Source organism: Rhinichthys klamathensis, unplaced genomic scaffold (assembly GCF_029890125.1).
Source record: "Rhinichthys klamathensis goyatoka isolate OS25496 unplaced genomic scaffold, OSU_Roscu_1.1 h1tg000270l_1, whole genome shotgun sequence".
NCBI lineage: Eukaryota > Metazoa > Chordata > Actinopteri > Cypriniformes > Leuciscidae > Rhinichthys > Rhinichthys klamathensis.
The window spans coordinates 1,998,805-2,018,929 of NW_026606790.1; the positions used below are offsets into that span (position 1 = coordinate 1,998,805).

General features: G+C 37.3%; 1 protein-coding gene and 1 long non-coding RNA gene across 7 annotated transcripts; one reads left to right on the forward strand and one right to left on the reverse strand.

Annotated features, from left to right (window-relative positions):
* Positions 1 to 9,704: 9,704 nt before the first annotated feature.
* LOC130102265 (uncharacterized) lies at positions 9,705 to 10,210 on the forward strand. Its single transcript, XR_008809171.1, has 2 exons — positions 9,705 to 10,036; positions 10,075 to 10,210. It is a non-coding gene; the product is annotated as an uncharacterized LOC130102265 (long non-coding RNA).
* Positions 10,211 to 10,252: 42 nt separating this feature from the next.
* On the reverse strand, positions 10,253 to 20,087 carry gpat3 (glycerol-3-phosphate acyltransferase 3). 6 transcript variants are annotated; one of them, XM_056268251.1, is made up of 13 exons: positions 19,993 to 20,087; positions 17,876 to 18,073; positions 17,504 to 17,570; positions 16,624 to 16,918; positions 14,793 to 14,867; positions 14,497 to 14,586; positions 13,823 to 13,916; positions 13,621 to 13,736; positions 13,481 to 13,536; positions 13,192 to 13,277; positions 12,984 to 13,112; positions 10,687 to 10,766; positions 10,253 to 10,435 (listed from the first exon to the last, which is right to left on the reverse strand). In XM_056268251.1, the coding sequence occupies exons 2-13, from the start codon at positions 18,017 to 18,019 to the stop codon at positions 10,318 to 10,320; spliced, it is 1,350 nt and encodes a 449-aa protein (XP_056124226.1). In that variant the 5' UTR covers positions 18,020 to 18,073; positions 19,993 to 20,087; the 3' UTR covers positions 10,253 to 10,317. The 6 variants fall into 6 exon arrangements, with proteins under 6 accessions (XP_056124226.1, XP_056124224.1, XP_056124223.1 ...); XM_056268249.1 differs by having other exon boundaries at positions 17,876 to 18,076; positions 19,993 to 20,068; XM_056268248.1 differs by lacking the exon at positions 19,993 to 20,087 and adding an exon at positions 19,547 to 19,586 and having other exon boundaries at positions 17,876 to 18,076.
* Positions 20,088 to 20,125: the final 38 nt, after the last annotated feature.

The following is a 20,125-nucleotide window of genomic DNA, read 5'->3' on the forward strand; positions in this document are numbered from 1 at the left end:
CGCTGTGATGTTTCACGGTTAAAGGCCATCAATCACATTCATGCTGAGAAAAATCTCCCGCTACAATATTACAGGTTATTAAAAGGATGATGAGAATGCAGCCACATGGGCAGGCAAATGCCCTTTTTCTCATCTTCTGAGAGCGTGGCCTTGAGATAATCTAGTGATTCATCTTCGCCCTGCCCATCAACAAGTGGCAGTGGGCTCAAGTCCCCAATAATGAGCTACTCTGTCCATTTCACCTTCTAAACACAAACATTAGTCACATCACATTCTCAGTCTACTTACTACACAGGGATCCTGTACTCGCCACAGCAATCGCTGATGCATTTCAATTGATCGGCTTTATGAAGGTTATAACTAGATGTGAAGAAATTCAATCTGTGACAAGCTATATATATAGCAAATATTCTCTCTCACACAAATAATAAGACTTTTGAAAGCACTCTCTATCTTGTGAGGTCCCTCCTCTTGTCAGATGGCACTTGTCTGAAGATGATTTAGACCTTGGCTTGATCAAAGCTTTGATCTGAGTGTCAGTTTACAAGCTGTCCTTTTTTGCTAAAGTGACTCTTATCAGGACGAGAGGGAATTTTACAAGGCTTTGCACAAGAAATGCAGAGAAAAAGTGAGATTTCACGAGTGACTATTAAACATGGGGAGGAGACACAAAAACATACATTTGATTGAGCTTCTCTTTAACTTTGATATGGCACAATGCAATTAGATCTTCCTTGTCGGTGATGAATTATTCCCATCTAAAATATGGGTCATAATCCAAAGGGAATGAATTTAAATTTCAAATGACCCTATAGAGCTTTTTTAAGAAGATTGATGACTTTTTTTTCCCTAGTTTTGATTAAGGTTTTGTAAAATTGATGTGATTATTTAACACTTAGAAAAGTCTAGAAAATTAATCATTTTTATGAAGTGATATTATTTGATATTTAAATAAGACAAACGATAGAACTGTCATCTCTCTGTGTTTAAATAGGACTTATAAGCTAATATTTCTTTTATCACTATACAGGATATTAATAATAGAATTATGAATTCTCATACAGTCAATCATCCAATCATTTGAAAGCTGAATAAATTCAAAGCAGTCAGACATACCTGAATGTATAATGGCAGTACTGCAGAATTATGGTTATGTCAGTGTTTCCTACCACAGAATTCTGTTCAGTTCACTACTTTTATTTATATTTATTAACTCTGTCACAACTGTCTATCTTTAACTACGTTGAACTCAGCCAGCAACTATACTGACATGAACTTGCTTTGTATCGATATGGACATATTTGAAAATAATGATAACTTGTAGTTCAGTAAATAAGCCACATGTTGATCCAGTAACAGCACTGATAGATTCAGTTTAGTGAAGGATTCTGAAACTGGCATGTCTTATTTGAACTATATTATTTAGACCAATCAGCTTGTTTGTTTGGTAATCAGACTTCACTAAAAAAGAACCGGCTATAAGTCAATTGGACTAGTCAAGTCACCTTCCTTTAGCGCTTTTTACAATACATATTGTTTCAAAGCAGCTTTACAGTGATAATAGGAAATGAATGCAACAAAGATTGTTTTGGCTATACAGCAGCTCTAGAAGAAAGACTACTCTTATTTTGCTGAATGTTTTGAATTCACTAAAAAGAAGCAGATCATTTAAAGAGTCATTTGTTCGTGATTCAAACTGCTTACGATGTATGTAGCCTATTTGATTCACTAAAAAGAGCCAGCATGAATTTGGTCACGTTCATAATATTGTTTGCATGCCGGCTGGAGGACAACTCAATAGAAAGACGTTTCTTACCATTACTTCGCAATGGGCAATGTTTTTATAGCATCATATTCAATGTGATGTCATTCACAACAAGGTAAAAATTCGGCAGCGAAGCATGCAGAAAACGTTGCTTGCTTTCCAATGTCAAACAGATGACTCGCTTTCATATATAAAAACATATTTGATTTCTGAGCATTTCCTTTTAATACAGCAAATGACGCCCATTCATTTTAAATTCCCATATTAAGCAGGTCTATTCTGTACTATCTGTACAACAAAACAGTAGAAATAGAAATAGATAATCTAATTTTCTGTTGAGCGATTTGTCTCTAGAAGGAATGTTTGTAACACAATTTGTTATAAAAATCCCTGGGCTTTGATAGATTTATAACAAAAGAGCAAAAACGGTGTGTGCCACTATCGCTCCCCTGACCCCATAAATCACATCTTTAGTGACCACATATTAAGTGCTTTTCTCATTCCCCGCCCATTAAAAGTAAATAATCTGCAGAGAATGAGGCATTTGCTAAGGAGGCATCCTATTTTTCATATGTGACAGTTATCTGAGTGAAGGTGTGCAGGTGGGATGGGAGGTGGAGCAGAATGATGATGTCAGATTAGGGACGGTGGATGCAGAGTCTCACAGCCTCTCTGTCCGTGTGTATTTATAGAGGAAGGAGAATTTATTGGTGGCTGGTTGCTGGGAATGCAGTCTGGCACATTTTACATCCTAAACTGGATCATCATTTAACACTGATGACGCATAGAATGGTTCGGTACCCTCTCCAGATGTACAACGCAAATATCTTGCTGAATGTGTTCTGGCTTCCTGTTCATACATCTTGGGTCACCATAAAAGCGTATAGTAAGCCACATAAATCTGGACTGAATAATTCCACATATTTATAAAATGGAAGTTTCGCCCCCGGCAAGTGAAATGAGATGCAAACTGCATTGGTGGAGGCGAGTAATTAAGTTCATTAAGTTAATTATTTTTTTTCCTGAGCAAAAAGGAGAAGGAAATAGCAACCAATCACTAATTAAGTCCTCCCTCATCATATTGGGAAAAAATGAACATTATGCGGCTACATCGGTTTCATGTTGTTGCATATTCATAGCGTTAAATTAATTTAATACCTCCCATATAAATCATGCAAATTTATGAAGTGAAGGTTTCATTTTATTGCACCATATTAAGTCATGTTCGATGCACAAGGTGGCCGTGAAGTGAGACATTACTCAAGGTTAGTCCGTGTTATTTATGACGTATCTGTCAGTTAATACTCAACTGGCTTTTATTGCACTTTAATGTGCAAGGAAGTAATAATATGAAGCGCAGTTATGAGGGTGATGATGGCACAGATGTGTTGGACAGCAAGGCAGAACCAATGCTATCTGAGACTGATTAGTCTTAGAGCTGTGCACAATACATAGATGCATCTCATTTTTAACATTTATGGTCTGTTACTTTGGGTTCTCAAAGACCTCAGGGTCATGAAATCATTTTCCACAATTTTTATTTAATTTAATTTTATATTTTATTTAATTAATTTTTTGTAATTTCTTGATTGCTGAGATTATTTCATGGTATTTAAAAAAAAATAGCATTGAGAGATACTATTATAGTTTTTATTTAAATATTATTTATATATTTATTTTTATTTCAGTTAACATATTTTTTGTTTAAAGTAATGACGGTGGTTTTTATGGTTTTAGTTCAGTTACCTGTTATAATATGAAAATGTCCTAATTATAAATCATTCCGCCATTATTGTAAAAAAAATAATTGAAATGAGTGAATTTATGTGGCAGTGCTAGAATCCAGTTTCACTTTTTTTTGCGATTTGCTTTGGCTTACATTTGTTTGAAGACTGACAGAAAATGGCATTATTACCATATATTTGAGTTAGTTTTTCCAACCTTTATTATGCTAGGTGAAATAAAATCCCTGCAATCCTCAGGGGATCTGCCATCTTTCCAGGTTAAACATTTGCCAGATCACATCCTCTCACCGCTGTTCTTTTGACTCAGGGACCTCAAAAGCCTCTTTTGAATAACTGGCTCCTTACGTGGAACATTTGACATACAGACCAGGCCGAGCACGCCGATTATTCGTCCTTGGAAAAATGAAATGCTACTTCATAAGACCCCTGGTTTGGGTCATAACACTACGATTGTTCTTAACTAGTGCGAGTGAGAGAATCCAGCTGGGTCATATCTCCCTCATTAATGAGTCATTGGGGGCCCCTGTACAATTACTATGATCCGGATTGTGCACTTGCTGCAATTTGCCACGATTAATGGAGGAAGGTCAACCCGGGTCACTTTCAATTTCCACCCAGAGGGGCGAGAAATGGAAACAACTCATTTGCACAGATTTGAATAATTTGCCCCCTTGAAAAAATAGAAAATATGGGGCGAGGAGAAAGAAAGAGGCGATAAAGGAATCGGGTAGAGGACTCGAGCGCTGTTGCACTTTGCACAATAATAAGCCGCGCTGCCGTCGTCGGCTGGCACAAAGGCAATAATGAATATGATGGAGGATATGAATCCAGATGTGGGAATAAAGCTCGCCTTTCTCCGTGCAGTCTCACTTGGGAGCGTCTGCTGCGTCTAGTGAGCTTTTAAACTTATCATAAATGTATTAAGATTGCACCGGGCCATGAAACAGCTGTACACAATTAATCTTCTGCAAATCTTATCTGAAGAATTGCTTTCAGCGAAGTAACATCTGCTGCGAGAGGTGCTTATTCATGGGCGACGCTCGCCTGCCACACTTTTATGTGTAGGGCACGATCATTGCCAATGAAGTAAAAATTCATCGTTTTCCCTGTTCGGTAAAAATAACATTCAGCAGCATTAAAACATCATCCATCAACATTGTCTTGGGGGCTCCAAACCCGTCGCAGCCCGACAAATTAAAGAGAATATTCATTTCTGTGTGAACTTGCAGCGTGCAGCTTCACTGAGCTGATATAGTTTTCATTTTTTTCTCTCTCTTTGGAGATGAAATTGAAGCGGTGCATTTCAATATCAGCAGTTGGGCCTGGTGCAAGAAGTACATAGTGTGACTGCCATCATTGTCTCTCTGTGACCTAACAAGGGCCTTTGTGTTTGGATGTGAAATGGAAAAACACATCATTGCAGTGTGAATACATGCTAAATAAAATATCCTCTATGAATCCTGGTTTTCACATAATAAGCAGAACAACTGTTTTCAACATTGATCATAATAAGAAATGTTTCTAGAGCACCAAATCATGTGACACTGAAGACTGGAGTAATGATGCTGAAAATTCAGTTTTGCCATCACAGGAATAAATTACATTTTAAAATATGTTAAAATAGATGACAGGTATTTTAAATTGTTATAATATTTCACTATATTTGATGAGCATAAGATATCAGAAACATTTAAAAATCTTACCAACCACAAACTTTTGAAGGGTGTTAGTGTATATTGAAGAAATATTTCATATTTAAATAGATAAACTTTTAATACAATGTAATATTTAATACAATAGTGCATATGCTTGGTTTGCACTTTAATGCACTCCTTCAATGTCAAGCACTGAATTTCACATTGATTAGTTTGAGAGTTTAAGAATGGCTCTCGATTGGTCACATGACGGCAGGCAATCAACCAAACAAGGAGAGGAACTTTTATGCACACTCTACGTCTTTTATCTTCTCAACATTAATTACAATCATGTAATTTCTTAATTCCCAACTGTCGGCACCTCACAGATGGCAATATTATTTACAATACACAATGTTGCCTGGAGCCTGGCCAGATGCTGTCTTAATATGGATTTGATCATCTGTAACTTTGGCAGTTTGTCAATTAGTCTATTTTTTTGCAATATGAAGAAAAAAAACAATCTGTTTATTTTCTGTCTTCTTTTGCCTTTCCCATCTTCCTTTGTAAACCGATACAAAGAGTCAGATTTAGGGAACTGACAAAGGGTAATCAAAACAGATAAGTATAATAGAAAAAGTTTTAAACAAGGGTTATTAATATCATAATTCATAACTAATAATGGCCATGGATCATCAACCACCCATAACCCCTTCCAAACATAATTTCCTTTGACTTAATTTTTTTTTTATACTGGGATATTATTTTCTAACTCTAACACAAAGTCTTTTTGTGTTTTTAGACTTTCCTAAAACATTATTTAGTATGTTTTTGAGCAGTTTACAGGGATTATTGGCTTGACCCCAAAATGCAGGTCATTTCAAGCTTATATTTGGGCAATACTTTTTAATGCATTCATAAAAATAATTACTTGATAATCTGTTATATTGATATATTAATATATCATTCATATTAAAATGTTCAATCAGTCCTGTTGACTTTAAATTAAAGAGAAATAACATCAATAATCAGAAAAAGAAGAGAAATCTTTTGCATGCTGTCCAGTACAACTGTGATTCAAGACCAGTGCCTGCTGTGGCCGTGTCTGCTTTCAAACAGGGATTATGTTTAAAGCTCAATGTGTATTGTTCAATGTGACACGGTCAATTCATCATTAGTTTTGAGCGGAGAACGGATGAGTACACTTTCAATTTAGTTCACAGCCTTTCTTCATTCATCATGCCTCTTCATCATCCATCATTTCCCGCCTTTGATTTGTAGAAAAAACACACTTTCATAAGTTTAATGCAATTAATCATGAGGCAGGATAATTTTCTATTAATGGACCACAACCATTATTTCATTATTCATTTGATGAACTTGCACAGTGTGTTTCACGGAGGTGTGATTATAAGCACTGCTCACCAAGCATGAACGTGTGCCACTCCGGATCGTTGTTGCTGTTTCTTAAATGGCTCCGTGTTCAATCCGCCTGCTCTGCCGTCCGACTGTAGCTTTTGTCTTCATATAACAAGTCCTGATAAATTGGAAAAGTTGCAGGCATAGATGAGAGCTGACCCGAAAAACAAAAGCAATCACAGTAAAGGGTAAAACGCCTGGAACGGTGAACCGCGACAGCTCTCGCATTCAAGGTGAAATTCTGCCTCCCTCTCCATAAAAAGAGAAACATACATACGCACAGAAAGCAAACAATTTATGATCTTGTTACTTGAGCTGAATCATTTCAAACCTGTCTGGTTTCTTTGAAAGTCCTAGAAGTTATTTTCAATACCCAGTACTGACACATAATATTAAAACTAGTTCAATTGAATACTTAACCCCTCACGTGAAAGAATGTATGGCATCTAAAGTTTTGTTTGATTCTTAAGCCTTGGTTCCAGTGTTGTGGAAAGTTACTTTTTAAAGTAATCTATTACAATATTGCGTTACACCCTAAAAAAAGTACACAAAAAATATGATCAATAAGTTATGAAAGCAAATGTTTTTACATTGCTTTAACTCATCAAAATAAGTTCAGTAATTTCATCTCTAACTGATCAAAAAAGTTGCCTACAAGATTTGTGTAAATTAAGTTGAAATTACTTAAGTTTTTAAGTACAATCAACTTGAATGTTTAAGGCAGCAACTTTTTTTGCAGTGTAAAATTCTGAGTTTGCATTTCACTGTTTTTATTCATTTTGAGGAATACTGAATCTGTTTTGGTCCAAGTTCGATGAAGATAAATGCATGCTCACATTTAGTAGAACTAACTACCATGTTTACGCCTCTGCACTGCACCTAAAGAGAAGTGTCATGGGAAAAAAAGGTTACTTGAGTTACTTATTTGAAAAAGTAACTCAGATATTTTGTCGTAAATGTAAAAATAATGCTTTGCTTTACTAGTTACTTGAAAAAAGTAATCTGATTACTTGCATCATTTGTACCTGCTTGGTTCTATGTCTTTTGTTTTGGAAACTTATAAATAGACCTGAAATAAAAGATTTGACTTGAGCAATGATGCTGTATAAAAATTCCAGCTGATTATAAGAACTTAATTATTTTTCAAACTGAATAGTCTTGAATCTCGCAGCAGATCAATCAGCTCTCGGGCTCAAAGAACTTCCAACTCCATTTTAGCTCAATCAAAAAGGGAAAAAAAATCAATGTGGTCCAATTATAGTCTATTTCATTAAGGTATGTTAATCAGGTAGAATTGCAAATGAGTTGGGCCTATGATTTTTCTTCTTGTACGCTGCCGATATACAGTAGACGGTGTTGATAAACCATTACAAGCATATTGACATCTGCTGGATGGATCAAGTGCATAACTCACCTGTTGAATCACACGTTATTTTGAACTTAAAGTTAAATTATAAAGTTATAAAATCAAAGGAACATGCAGGAAGCCTTTTCCCCCCCCCAGATTCACAGTGTACCATGTTAAGGCATCATGCACATCATTTGGTTCCAGCTATGGTCGAGGAGAGGACATGTCTAAGACCATGACAAAAGCCGAGCAAACTTCTTTCATTGTATTATTTTTCCTCTCCTCAGCCAGCCTTTTCATTTGGACCGTATATGTTTTTGGTAATCCAATTTTTTCAGTCTGGCTGGAAACAAGCAAAGAAGCATCAATTGTTAAGTGCACTGCTCAAATAAACAAAAAATATGGCATGCAAACAGGATTAAAACTGCTACTTAATTGTCTAAATAAGGTAAATTATGCAGTTAAACTGTAAAGAAAGGCATAAGCAACCACTATAAATTAGCAGATGCTTTCAAACCTTGAGTAATGTTTTATTTGTCCAGGTTTGATCATAAAACTGACTATATTTAATAGGGTTGTGTTTGAGAACATTCGAACACTAAAACTCCTAGTGAGGTGCCGAGCTTTTCGAGAAAAGAGAGTCTGCAGAGACTTCTTCCAGTATTCCTCTATTGATTTTTCCCTCAGAGACATATTGTACCTCAAGATCTCATGCATTAGTGTAGGAGGTCCACTCGAGTCTCAGAAAGGATGGTAGAACAATGTATTTAAAAAACATTCGGCTCTAACTAATGGCAGGTCCTCGGCAAAAGCGAGGTCATTTACCCTTCTGATTAGGTAAGCAAGTCAGTTCCAGGCAAACTGTGATTTAAAATGATGTCCAGCTTGAACTACATTCTCCAGGAAAATGATCTAATTTAGTGATTTATTCATATTTACTGAGTGTCCTGGCATTACATTTGTATAGATCACATCTGGGTAAAAACAGAAATCGGGAAAATCGAATCAAAATACAGAGACGTGGCCGCCTGTCGCACAGAGTCTACATTCGAGGCTCTGCCGGGGTCACTTCCATGCTTTTTATGATGTCGCTTTGAAATCTATCCGAATCACATTAAATTGGATATAAAGATGTGCAGACACATACATCACAGTAAATGGTGTGCCAGAGCACTGCTCGTGGAGAATCCCACCTCAACAATCAGGTTATAAAATCGGCTTCAGATCCGATTAATAATTTACAATCCTGTTAGGGGAGAACAAACATTTCTGTTCAAGCAATTTAAGTTGCAGGACTGTTATTAAAGCCCGCTGCTGCTTTTCGCGGCGGGGGCTGGAGGATCGTCTGGGGATGTGCGGTCGGTCAGAGAGAGAGAGAGAGAGAGAGCGAGCGAGGGACAGCTAAGCCTGCTTCAGCCCTCTGTGCCAGAGAATAACTATGTTCTATTTCACACTCTATGCTTTCTTTATTAAACTGCCATCGAAGTAAGCACATATTGCTCACCGTCTCCTCTTTGAATGTACCGTGACTGCACCCTCTCCTTTCCCCCGTGCTGGGAAACTTTGTCGACTTTCCGTAGCAAAATGTTAGCGCCTAATGACTTTATAATGGCAGACGTTTCAATGGAGCTCTAAGTAAAATGAGCTGGTGCTCGTGCAATTAAAGCTCAATGGTGCTTTGTGCATCACCCATCACTAATTGACACAAGGGAGACAGATCTGCCTTTTCGCAGAGGCCTGAAAAGTGCCCGCAGGCTTAATGTAATTATTGTATATTTTATGTGCTTGTTACATTCTACACAGGTTTTGCTCACATTATGTACTTTGTGAATATTACAGGTTGACTGCTAAATATCGTCTCAATGAAAATGATTAATGCTTTGAAAGATGAATGTTTCATTTCATTATTTTATTAGGAAAGACAATCATGATAGTGAGCTGTCTTGATGTGGCTCAAATGTTTGGTAACAGTGACCTCTAGTGTCCACACATGAACAGCCCACTGGACCTGAGAAAAGTGTGTGCAGCTCACATTCTGAAAGAGCTTTAAGAAATCATGTAACAGGAATAAAATGTGAACATGCACAAAGTGAATATTTTAACATGCAAATCTATACACTGTATTGTGGGGGGGACTAGAACCCAACAATGATTGAGAACAAGGTGAAAATCTAACGCGTTTCAGCGAGTATTGTAGCTATGTATCAACAATTTGTTAAGATTTATGTACACAAAAAAGGAAAAGTTCAGATCTCAAGAATATATTTTCCAGTAAAAAAAAAAAAAGCTGAATCAAAAAGAGCAACATTGCACAGCAGCGGGACTGAGCCTATTTTTTTTTCCGGTGGCTGAGCTAGATGTGTTTCTTACTTTCAGATCAAGTTCATAAATAGTGTGAGCTGAAATTTACATGGGATCAGCAAAGGCTTCGCAAGAGTCCGAGCCTACGATCATACTGCTGTACATCTTCTGTTGCTCCTCCTTGTATGACTCCTTGACCTTTGCTCTCTTCAGTCCTCCATCCCTGGAACATAATAATACTTTAATCTATAGCAAATCTATAGCAATTTGTGACTTGCCAGGCTAATAGTTGATCATTTTGAGATTATATTGCCACTCATATTAATCATCCTTACACTAGTGCTAAAAACTTTAATGGACATTTAAATATTATGAATAAATAATGAATAATGTTTTCTCCAGAGAAAGCAAAAATAAATTAAATAATAAAATATGCATATTTAATTTATTTAAAAAATAAGTGTATATTCTTACCAGGACAAATCCACCAGTCCTCCCTGATATGCAATTGCTGATTTTACTCTGTTAGCAAAATGAACAGCATCCTCTCCATCCTACAAAATACATATTCAGATACAATGAAATAAAGGAACCAAGGCTCTACCAGTTAAAAGTTTATATAGACCTGAAATGCTCATAAAAGTAATTGAAATAACAAGAAATAACACAATCAAAGTGGGCAATTGTCACCCTGTGCTTATAATACAGTTCTGCATGCTCTGAAGCTGCACGATTAATCGTTAAAAGATCGCAATCTCGACTCAAACACCCACGTGATCTAATTTCTAGTGACAACAGTTCGCCTTAGTGTGTGTCAATTAAAGGTATTGTAGGTAGGAATTTTATAAAAAACTTTTTCCCAAATTTGTTTAAACTTTCTGTATATATAAATGCATAATTAAAATGTAAGTACTCTGATAAAAGAGTATAAAAATCGAGTGACTCTAGACCGTTTAATCTGCACTAAACACAGCTCATTATTTCCTTCCGGGACGAAATAAAGGATTGGCTTAGGCGACTGTCACTCTCTCGCAACCATGGCAACCACCCTTTTGCCACACAGGACCTGCCCACTTGCGCGTACCCGTTTGATTTGAGGAATTCAAGAGGCACGGAACCTAGGAATAGCAAAACAATGGCAGAGAAAGACCAATCAAAATTCACAATGCAGTTCGCGAAGGCAAACCTTAACCAGGCAAAAAAAAAAAAGGAACACAGTAACGTTACTAGAAAAGGTAATGAACAAAAAGTCTTTGGATAAACAACGAAATAAAACGCGTGTCAATATCGGTGTGGCTTTCCAGCGATGGCGAGAACTGAGAGACCTCAAGGGGATGAAAAGTGACGCCTTGTGACGACCCTGGATCTGTCCTCGAGCTGACGATGCGGTACTTGTCTCTGGAGTGTAGTCCTCATCAGAGTCAACAATGCTTTCATCATGGAAACTCTTACATGCAGAACACCATATACGGTATGTTATGAATGTTACACGAAATTCATCTTCATCACAGTGTAAATGATGGCAATGGAAAAACGTGTACCATGCAACCTGTTTTTAGCTTTGCCTTATAGATAACTAGCTCGTTAGCGAATCAATATATATTTTAAACTTTACCAATATCAATATGCTAGCTTGATAGTGAGTACTAAAATACATCTTATTTGTTTATCTTCATAATGATTTTTTTATTACATGTGATTCTGACATGATGTCACTACATGCACTGCGCTCCTTCCTCTCCGCTCGTCTCAGGTAAATAATGCGTCTTCAGCTCAGCGGTCGGAGTCGCGCATTCATGTGTTTTTGGGGCGTGGCTTTGGAAGGAGCCCAGAAGGGAGAGGGTGGAGTGAATGGAAATAATGAGCTGTCTTTAAAACAGTCGTGAGAGGTCTACAGACACTTTATTTTTATACTTTCTTTTTCAGAGTACTTACATTTTAATTATGCATTGATATATACAGAAAGTTTAAACAAATTTGGAAACAAGTTTTTTATAAAATTCCTACCTACAATACCTTTAAACATTTGACAAAATCACAGTGGAACATTCAAATCAGTGTTCGCGCTGCCGCTGAGCCAGAGAGCAGTTGTCATGTATAGGCAAAAAAACGTCTTCACAAACAGTATTTTCAACTACACAGAATCGTTGCTTCTGTGTTCCAAATATTAAAATTAGCATACAAGTACTGGGATAAAAGTTTAAAGGTCAGATATAAACACTGATGTCTATATAAGCAGTGATCAAAATAGAGCAAATCACCTTTTGAAAGTAAATTGGCGCTTCAAATAACGATTGTATAGATTACATAGTAACGCCACTGGGTGTCAAAAAAGTGACTGTTAAAAAATGTATTTGTCATTGAATCATTCATTTAAGAGATTTGTTCAAAAGGGCTGATTCATCCAGCAATGAAACAATGAGACATCCAAACCGATTTTTTCAAAATAATTCATTCAAATTAATTAAATATTTAAAATAGACTGCAGCAATTAACATTTTGTCAGAACTTCTAATAAATTACATATCATTTTGTTTAGTTGTCTGTACAGAATCGTGGGAGAATTGTGATCTTTGTTTGAAACAAAAAAATCGTGATTCTCAATTTACCCAGAATCGTGCAGCTCTACCTGATGCATTCTGGGATGCTTTTAAACAGTTTTGAAATATAAATCAATGAATAAAATAAATGTTTCTGCTTAGGCTCCAGCATTCGTGGAACCTTACATAGGACGGACGGACAGACAGACAGAGATAGATGTTTCTGCTTACCTGTCGAGTCATAGGTGGGAGGTACCACACGTTGCACACAATGGCCCAGCTTGTCATCATTCTGAGGATGTAGCTCACCATGTTATACTTGGCACTGTTCCAGAAGGCATCTCCAAACTGAGGGTCATACTGAAAGAGAGAAGTACATGAGGTGTGTCCCTTTCAGAGGGTGCCTGTAGGAAAACACTGGCTTGTTAGCACTCGATACCTTGATTGCAACTGGGTATATAGTTCCACCTATTTCAAAGCTTCCCTTCTTGAACATCATGACTGATGTATTATTAATGCAAGTTCCTAAAATGAACACAAAGACAGAGCATAGGGAGTTTGGGAATAGGATAACAAATGGCATAGAGATATATTCAAATAAATATGTGAAATTTGTATATATAAATTAAATACGCATACTATGATTTTTGATACTTTCTTTTATAGTAGATTTACTGCATAATTAATGCTTTACTATAAGCAGAAGGACACATGAATATAACTTGTACCCTCTGGGAAGATCAGGATTGGCAGCTTAGTTTTATCAGCGATATGGTCTTTCAACCTGCGGGAAAAGCAAAACTAAGGCTTTATGTTCTAAGCGAGGACATAACAACTCCGACAGACTAATAAATACACACTTTGTCACCTTTTGGCAACCGCATGGCGATCTTTCATCTCTGATCTCTCAAACCAAACATGAGGACAGGATCGCACTATTGACCTCTGAATGACCCCCAAGAGGCCTCCATGAACTTGACCTACCTGAGGAGAATAAAACTGAGTTAAGGACACCTGAGACCTCTACAGACACACAATGTCACACATCTGATAAAGTCAGCGTGACTCACCATAGCATAACATCCATCGTTCGCCAGAATGACAATGTCAATCGGGGAGGTGTGGTTGGCCACACAGATACCTCCTTTTTTTGGACGATTCTCTCTGTTATGCATCCCATGAGACAAATATAAGAAACAATGGTCATTTGACTATATTAGGGAGTGTTATAAAGAAAAAGATGTGTATGCATGGCCGAGAATGACGATGAGACATAATAACGACCACCTTATCCATCTCAGCAAATACACTGTAAGCCACTGTAATTTCTAGAGATTCTAACTAAAACTCCTATCTTGTCGCTGAATTGCTTGTATCCACAGCAGTTGTCCTTTAGCTTCTTTTATTTATTTAGTTACTTTGACATGTTTTACTTTCTAAAAGGGTTGCAAAATGCAAAAACAGATATAATAAAGTCCACAGTAAATGATATTTGATGTACGCCACTGTTTTCGTGACCAGTTTGTGTATGTGTTTTATGTTAGCATGCTAGGGAGAATGCTGGAGAAAAACACTCGAGAAGTAGCCTGGGTTTCCCCATGCTGCCTTTGCGCAGCGCGATTTTATTCTCAATGAGACGTGGTCTGACGTTAGCCAGGCTACTCGAGAAGCAAGGGGAAACTGAAAACAGTGAGACGACAATCAAAGTGGAACGACTGGGATAAAAAAAGTAGCAGTGACTCACTTATTATGATAGCGGATGGTTGCAGACAGGCCTCTGGCACATATTCTGTAGCATGTAATGTGAACCAAATCACTGAGCCAGTTCTTCGCACTGAAAGAGACACAAACCCTTCCCTTTAAGAAATGCTTCTTCAGACTCAGTCAAAAAAATATTAAAATATCATTCCATCCATATATAACAAACATATTTGAAAATACTTTTGTTCAAGTTGAACATATCTTATTCAGTCAGTCCATAAACGGAGGACAAGAGAATATGGTATAATTACTGTAATTATGGCATGCAATATTAATTACTTGCTGTTAGGAAGCAGTCCAACAAGAGTAGTTCCTATCACCAACCAGCTCAATCCAATAGCAGCCAAAGTGATCCTATGACAGAGCAATAATATGATTCATATACATATGGATGAATCACAAAAAAACATGGCCAGGTCACAATAATGAGAATGAGAAGGTGGGAAATGTGCTTAAGTGTAATGATATACACTCACCGGCCACTTTATTAGGTACACCTGTCCAACTGCTCGTTAACACTTAATTTCTAAGCAGCCAATCACATGGCGGCAACTCAGTGCATTTAGGCATGTAGACATGGTCAAGACAATCTCCTGCAGTTCAAACCGAGCATCAGTATGGGGAAGAAAGTTGATTTGAGTGACTTTGAACGTGGCATGATTGTTGGTGCCAGAAGGGCTGGTCTGAGTATTTCAGAAACTGCTAATCTACTGGGATTTTCACGCACAACCATCTCTAGGGTTTACAGAGAATGGTCCGAAAAAGAAAAAACATCCAGTGAGCGGCAGTTCTGTGGGCGGAAATGCCTTGTTGATGCCAGAGGTCAGAGGAGAATGGCCAGACTGGTTCGAGCTGATAGAAGGGCAACAGTGACTGAAATAACCACTCGTTACAACCGAGGTTGTAAAGCATTTGTGAAGCCACAACACGCACAACCTTGAGGCGGATGGGCTACAACAGCAGAAGACTCCACCGGGTACCACTCATCTCCACTACAAATAGGAAAAAGAGGCTACAATTTGCAAGAGCTCACCAAAATTGAACAGTTGAAGACTGGAAAAATGTTGCCTGGTCTGATGAGTCTCGATTTCTGTGGAGACATTCAGATGTTAGAGTCAGAATTTGGCGTAAACAGAATGAGAACATGGAACCATCATGCCTTGTTACCACTGTGCAGGCTGGTGATGGTGGTGTAATGGTGTGGGGGATGTTTTCCTGGCACACTTTAGGCCCCTTAGTGCCAATTGGGCATCGTTTAAATGCCACGGCCTACCTGAGCATTGTTTCTGACCATGTCCATCCCTTTATGGCCACCATGTCCCATCCTCTGATGGCTACTTCCACCATGTCACAAAGCTCTAATCATTTCAAATTGGTTTCTTGAACATGACAATGAGTTCACTGTACTAAAATGGCCTCCACAGTCACCAGATCTCAACCCAATAGAGCATCTTTGGGATGTGGTGGAACGGGAGATTCGCATCATGGATGTGCAGCCGACAAATCTGCGGCAACTGTGTGATGCCATCATGTCAATATGGACCAAACTCCCTGAGGAATGCTTCCAGCACCTTGTTGAATCTATGCCACGAAGAATTGAGGCAGTTCTGAAGGCAAAAGGGGGTCCAACCCGTTACTAGCATGGGGTACCTAATAAAGTGGCCGGTGAGTGTATATATATATATATATACTGTATATACAATTTTTTAATGTTTTGAAGTCTTTATATACGTTTTTTTTATGTTTTGAAGTCTCTTATGCTCACCAGCATTTTAATATATTTTAAAATGTAGTTTATTCCTGTGATGTCAAAGCTGAATTTTGGGCATCATTACTCCAGTCTTCAGTGTCACATGATCCTACATAAATCATTCTGATATGCTGATTTGGTGTTCAAACAATTCTGCTGAAAACTGTTGTGCTGCTTAATATTTTTTTTGGGACTGTAATCATTTTTTTTCTGGATTATTTGATGAATAGAAAGTGACCTTCGATGAAAGTAAAAATAACCTTTTGCAACAACGTAAATGTCTTTGTCACTTTTGATAATTATAATGCATATTTGATTAATTTATGTCACTTAATGAGTGAAATACAAGTCCAAGCTCACCTGAGAGGTAATAAAATACAGTAACGTATAAAAACTCCCAGGCCCCATATGATGGTGAGCCGCACACTGATGTAGCGAAAGTTGTTGTTGGTTCGTGTGAGAAGGTTCCAGGAAGCCAGTTCCTCCGACGTGAAGCGCTGAGTCACCTGATCCTCGACAATGTTTTCAATGCCGTTCTTACAGAAATAGAAGACATCACATAGAGTGAAGTCTCCCCCCGCCAGATTTTTGGGATGGGACCGTCGCAGTTCTTCGATCTCCTCCTCCATAGAACCGTCCTCTTTTTCGATTATCCCTGAGAAGACATTTGAAATGAGTTCTTTTCTTGAGGATCCCACATGAGCACACAATGCTTTTGTGACACAGTTGCTGCTATATACTTTACTTTCTTTATTTTCTGGAGCAAGTATGATTTCTAATGTAAGTATGATTTCATGTGTGTCCTGAGATCAGGATTCATACAGTTCATCAGCGAAAATACCCTGCCTGAGACCGGGTAAAGGTCATAAATAAGATCAACTGAAATTATGAAATCCATCACTTGCTGCAATACCAAACACAGCGTGTTCAACAGACCATGAATGACAGGCATCAGGCCAATAAATAAGAAAAGCATTTAAAACATTATTTTCGTATACAGAGAGTTAACTTCAACTAAGACTTATAAATATGAGCAATGAATAATTAAATAAGACAAACAAAAGGGAGCAAATTAATCCACACATTTTTATGATTGTGTAATATGCAGCATCAAAAACACCAAAGAGGAAGCCATGGCTAGCCTTCACATGACGTTTTCTTGAAATCAAATGCTTGTGTTTTATGCACATGATAGTCTCATAGTCATAAATATTTTTCCTTGACAGACACCCTCACTCACCGTTGGCTGACTGTGATGGCAGTGTTGGCTGTTCCTTCTGTCCTCGTTGGATCCTGAGAGTCGCCCACTAAACAGGACATAAGTTATTTATGGGTAACCTTTAACACAATGCTTTCTACAGCCACAAGTCAAAGTGCAATGTCTTCCTCTGAAATAAATACTAAAAACAAAACCCCTGAAAATTACATTTATTTGGATTTCATGCCTTTTGACCCTCTTTTGCAAGTTTATCTTGGCATCATCGACTTCTGTCATGTCTAAAGAAAGTAAAAAAGCTTTCCAAGTTTGCAACTACAATTAATTGAAATATTATATCAGGCATGGAAAGCAATTAATAGTCATATGTCTTTAGAAATGACTTATAGCCTTTACCTCTAGTATCTTAACCAGAACCTTGATGTAGATATCTGTGAACCCCAGGGAGACGCCAAACATGGCAGGTAACATGATGAGGCCCACTACTATGGATAGCCACACCTGGAAGAGAACAAGTGCGACGTCCCAAGTACCTTCCATCTCTCTGCTCTCCTTCCTGTCAGTCTATGGGACTGGGCTCTGGGCTCAGGCCATCTGCTTAAATGGGTGAAGGTAAAAGCCAAAACAGAGGTGGTGCTTGTTTAAAAGGCCATGTTGTAATCAATGTGTTAATACTGTCTCTGGTCTGGGTTTTAAAAAAAAATTTTTTTTATGTGGTTGGCCTGCTTCTGTATTACTGTACAGAGCCTGACCTATTTTTTTTACAGTCTATGTGCCTGACCCGTTTTTGCAGAGTTCACTTTAACAAAATGCACTGTAATCAATTTTAAAACAATCAGGTGGAAAATATCAGCTGATTTGTTGCCTTATTTAAAAAAAAAAGAACAAAACAAATCTAACCAATGTTCCTACCTATTATGTTCATTGTACTTTTTAAAGTTATTAATATGTTCCCACAGATATCTGTTATGATTTTACTTAACTAGACTATTATGTAAAATCAAACATCTTATAAGAACCTATTTTTGTCATTTTATTTCATATAATTTTCTTTAAAGTTTTTATTATAGTGGCAGCTAATAGGCCTACCAGTTTATTTGAGTAACAATAGCTGTAAGTTAGTCACTTTTATTATTTTTATTTTATTTGTGGCTGTGCCATTTTTTTTTTTTTTTTTTTTTTTTTTTTTTTACATCTGTGGCTAACAGCTGTATTATGTTTAGATATGATATTTGTGGCTAGCTGGAGTAATTATGGTATTTTTCTATTTAATTTTTTATGACATTTATGGTTTCTATCTGTAGTAACTTTTTTTTTTTTACTTGTTATTGAAATTTGTGTCTAACATAGCTGTGCTGTAACAATGGTATTTAGGCGGAAACTGTACGCAAGGGTCTCCGTAATGTATGAATCCCCCTTAACTTGCTCCTTAAACGACATAATATTATCTAATTATAATTCTGCTGAATGAGTTTGACGAACTATAATGGCACATATGAAGTAATCATCGAGAACTTGAGTTGTCCTTCTGTTTCTTTTCCGTTATTAGAAACCACCGTGGCATACGATGAACAGTAAAACAACAGCAACCAAACAAGGGTTAAGACTCAGTACACACACCTTCACAATACCAGGATAACATTCAATTCTTCATTCCCGACGTCTGGAGCTGATGTTTCATACACTGTGTCCCAAATCCCGAAACTATGTCCGAAAAAGTTCCCGTGTGACTGGTTACAAAGTTCGGACACATAATATGGTTAAATCATGCACTAGCGCCTCCTTGTGGTAAAAACAAAGGTGTCACGTTTATAACTGTTTTATCATAATCGTGTTGTTTACAGCCCTAATAAACGCTAAAGTTAATCTATTGGTCATAAAAAGAAACTAAAATTGGCAATTTGTATGTGACATAAAATGTTACAAATATATTAAACAATAATATTTTAGGTGATATTTTTTATGATTGTTTTCTTTAAAAAAGCATATTCTATCTCTCATTAGAATATTCTATATTATTCTAACACATTTTCAGTAAATAATAGATAAACAACTTTAACAACTCACAAACAACTCAGCCTTTTAGGGAAGTACAAACACCAGCGTTGTTTTCTTCAAAACAAAATATACTTAAAACCACAAGAGAGAGAGAAAAAAAAGAGAAATACACATTTCAAGGCTAGTGTCTCATATATGTATACATAGATGCCTCATTGGCAGATGTTTCTATGGGCCGCTCTACGTAAGCCGTCCGCCATATTGGAACGGTTAACGCAGGTCCGTGAACATTCGAGATCAAGTTATCTGCGCATCTGCAACCGAAGTTAGATGCCGCATGTGTGAATATCTATATCTGCAATGCTCCAGCAGCTGATTTTGACAATACAACAGGACGAAGGCGTCAGCTAACCTGACATTAAAATGTTACCATAGTAAAAACATTAAAACGCACCATAGTGAAAACCAGTAATATTGAGTTAATAGGCATAAAACACAAATCAACACATTCTCACCTGTGAAAGGTTATCCCATTTCTTCAGGAATTTTAATCTCGGCGGTTTCACAACCAGAAGCTGCGCAGTGTTGTGGCATCATGACTGTGAGTGACACGAGTGTGACGACAAGGTGGTGGGTGCGTCGAGCAAT

Excerpts from the sequence above, each read along its gene's own strand:
- gpat3 (XM_056268251.1), bottom strand. The coding sequence starts at position 18,019 with ATGGAAGGTACTTGGGACGTCGCACTTGTTCTCTTCCAGGTGTGGCTA. Across the intron at positions 14,868-16,623 it reads TGTATTTTATTACCTCTCAG|GATCACTTTGGCTGCTATTG; the intron begins GTGAGCTTGGAC and ends GCTCTGTCATAG. Across the intron at positions 13,113-13,191 it reads TATACCCAGTTGCAATCAAG|TATGACCCTCAGTTTGGAGA; the intron begins GTATCGAGTGCT and ends TCTCTCTTTCAG.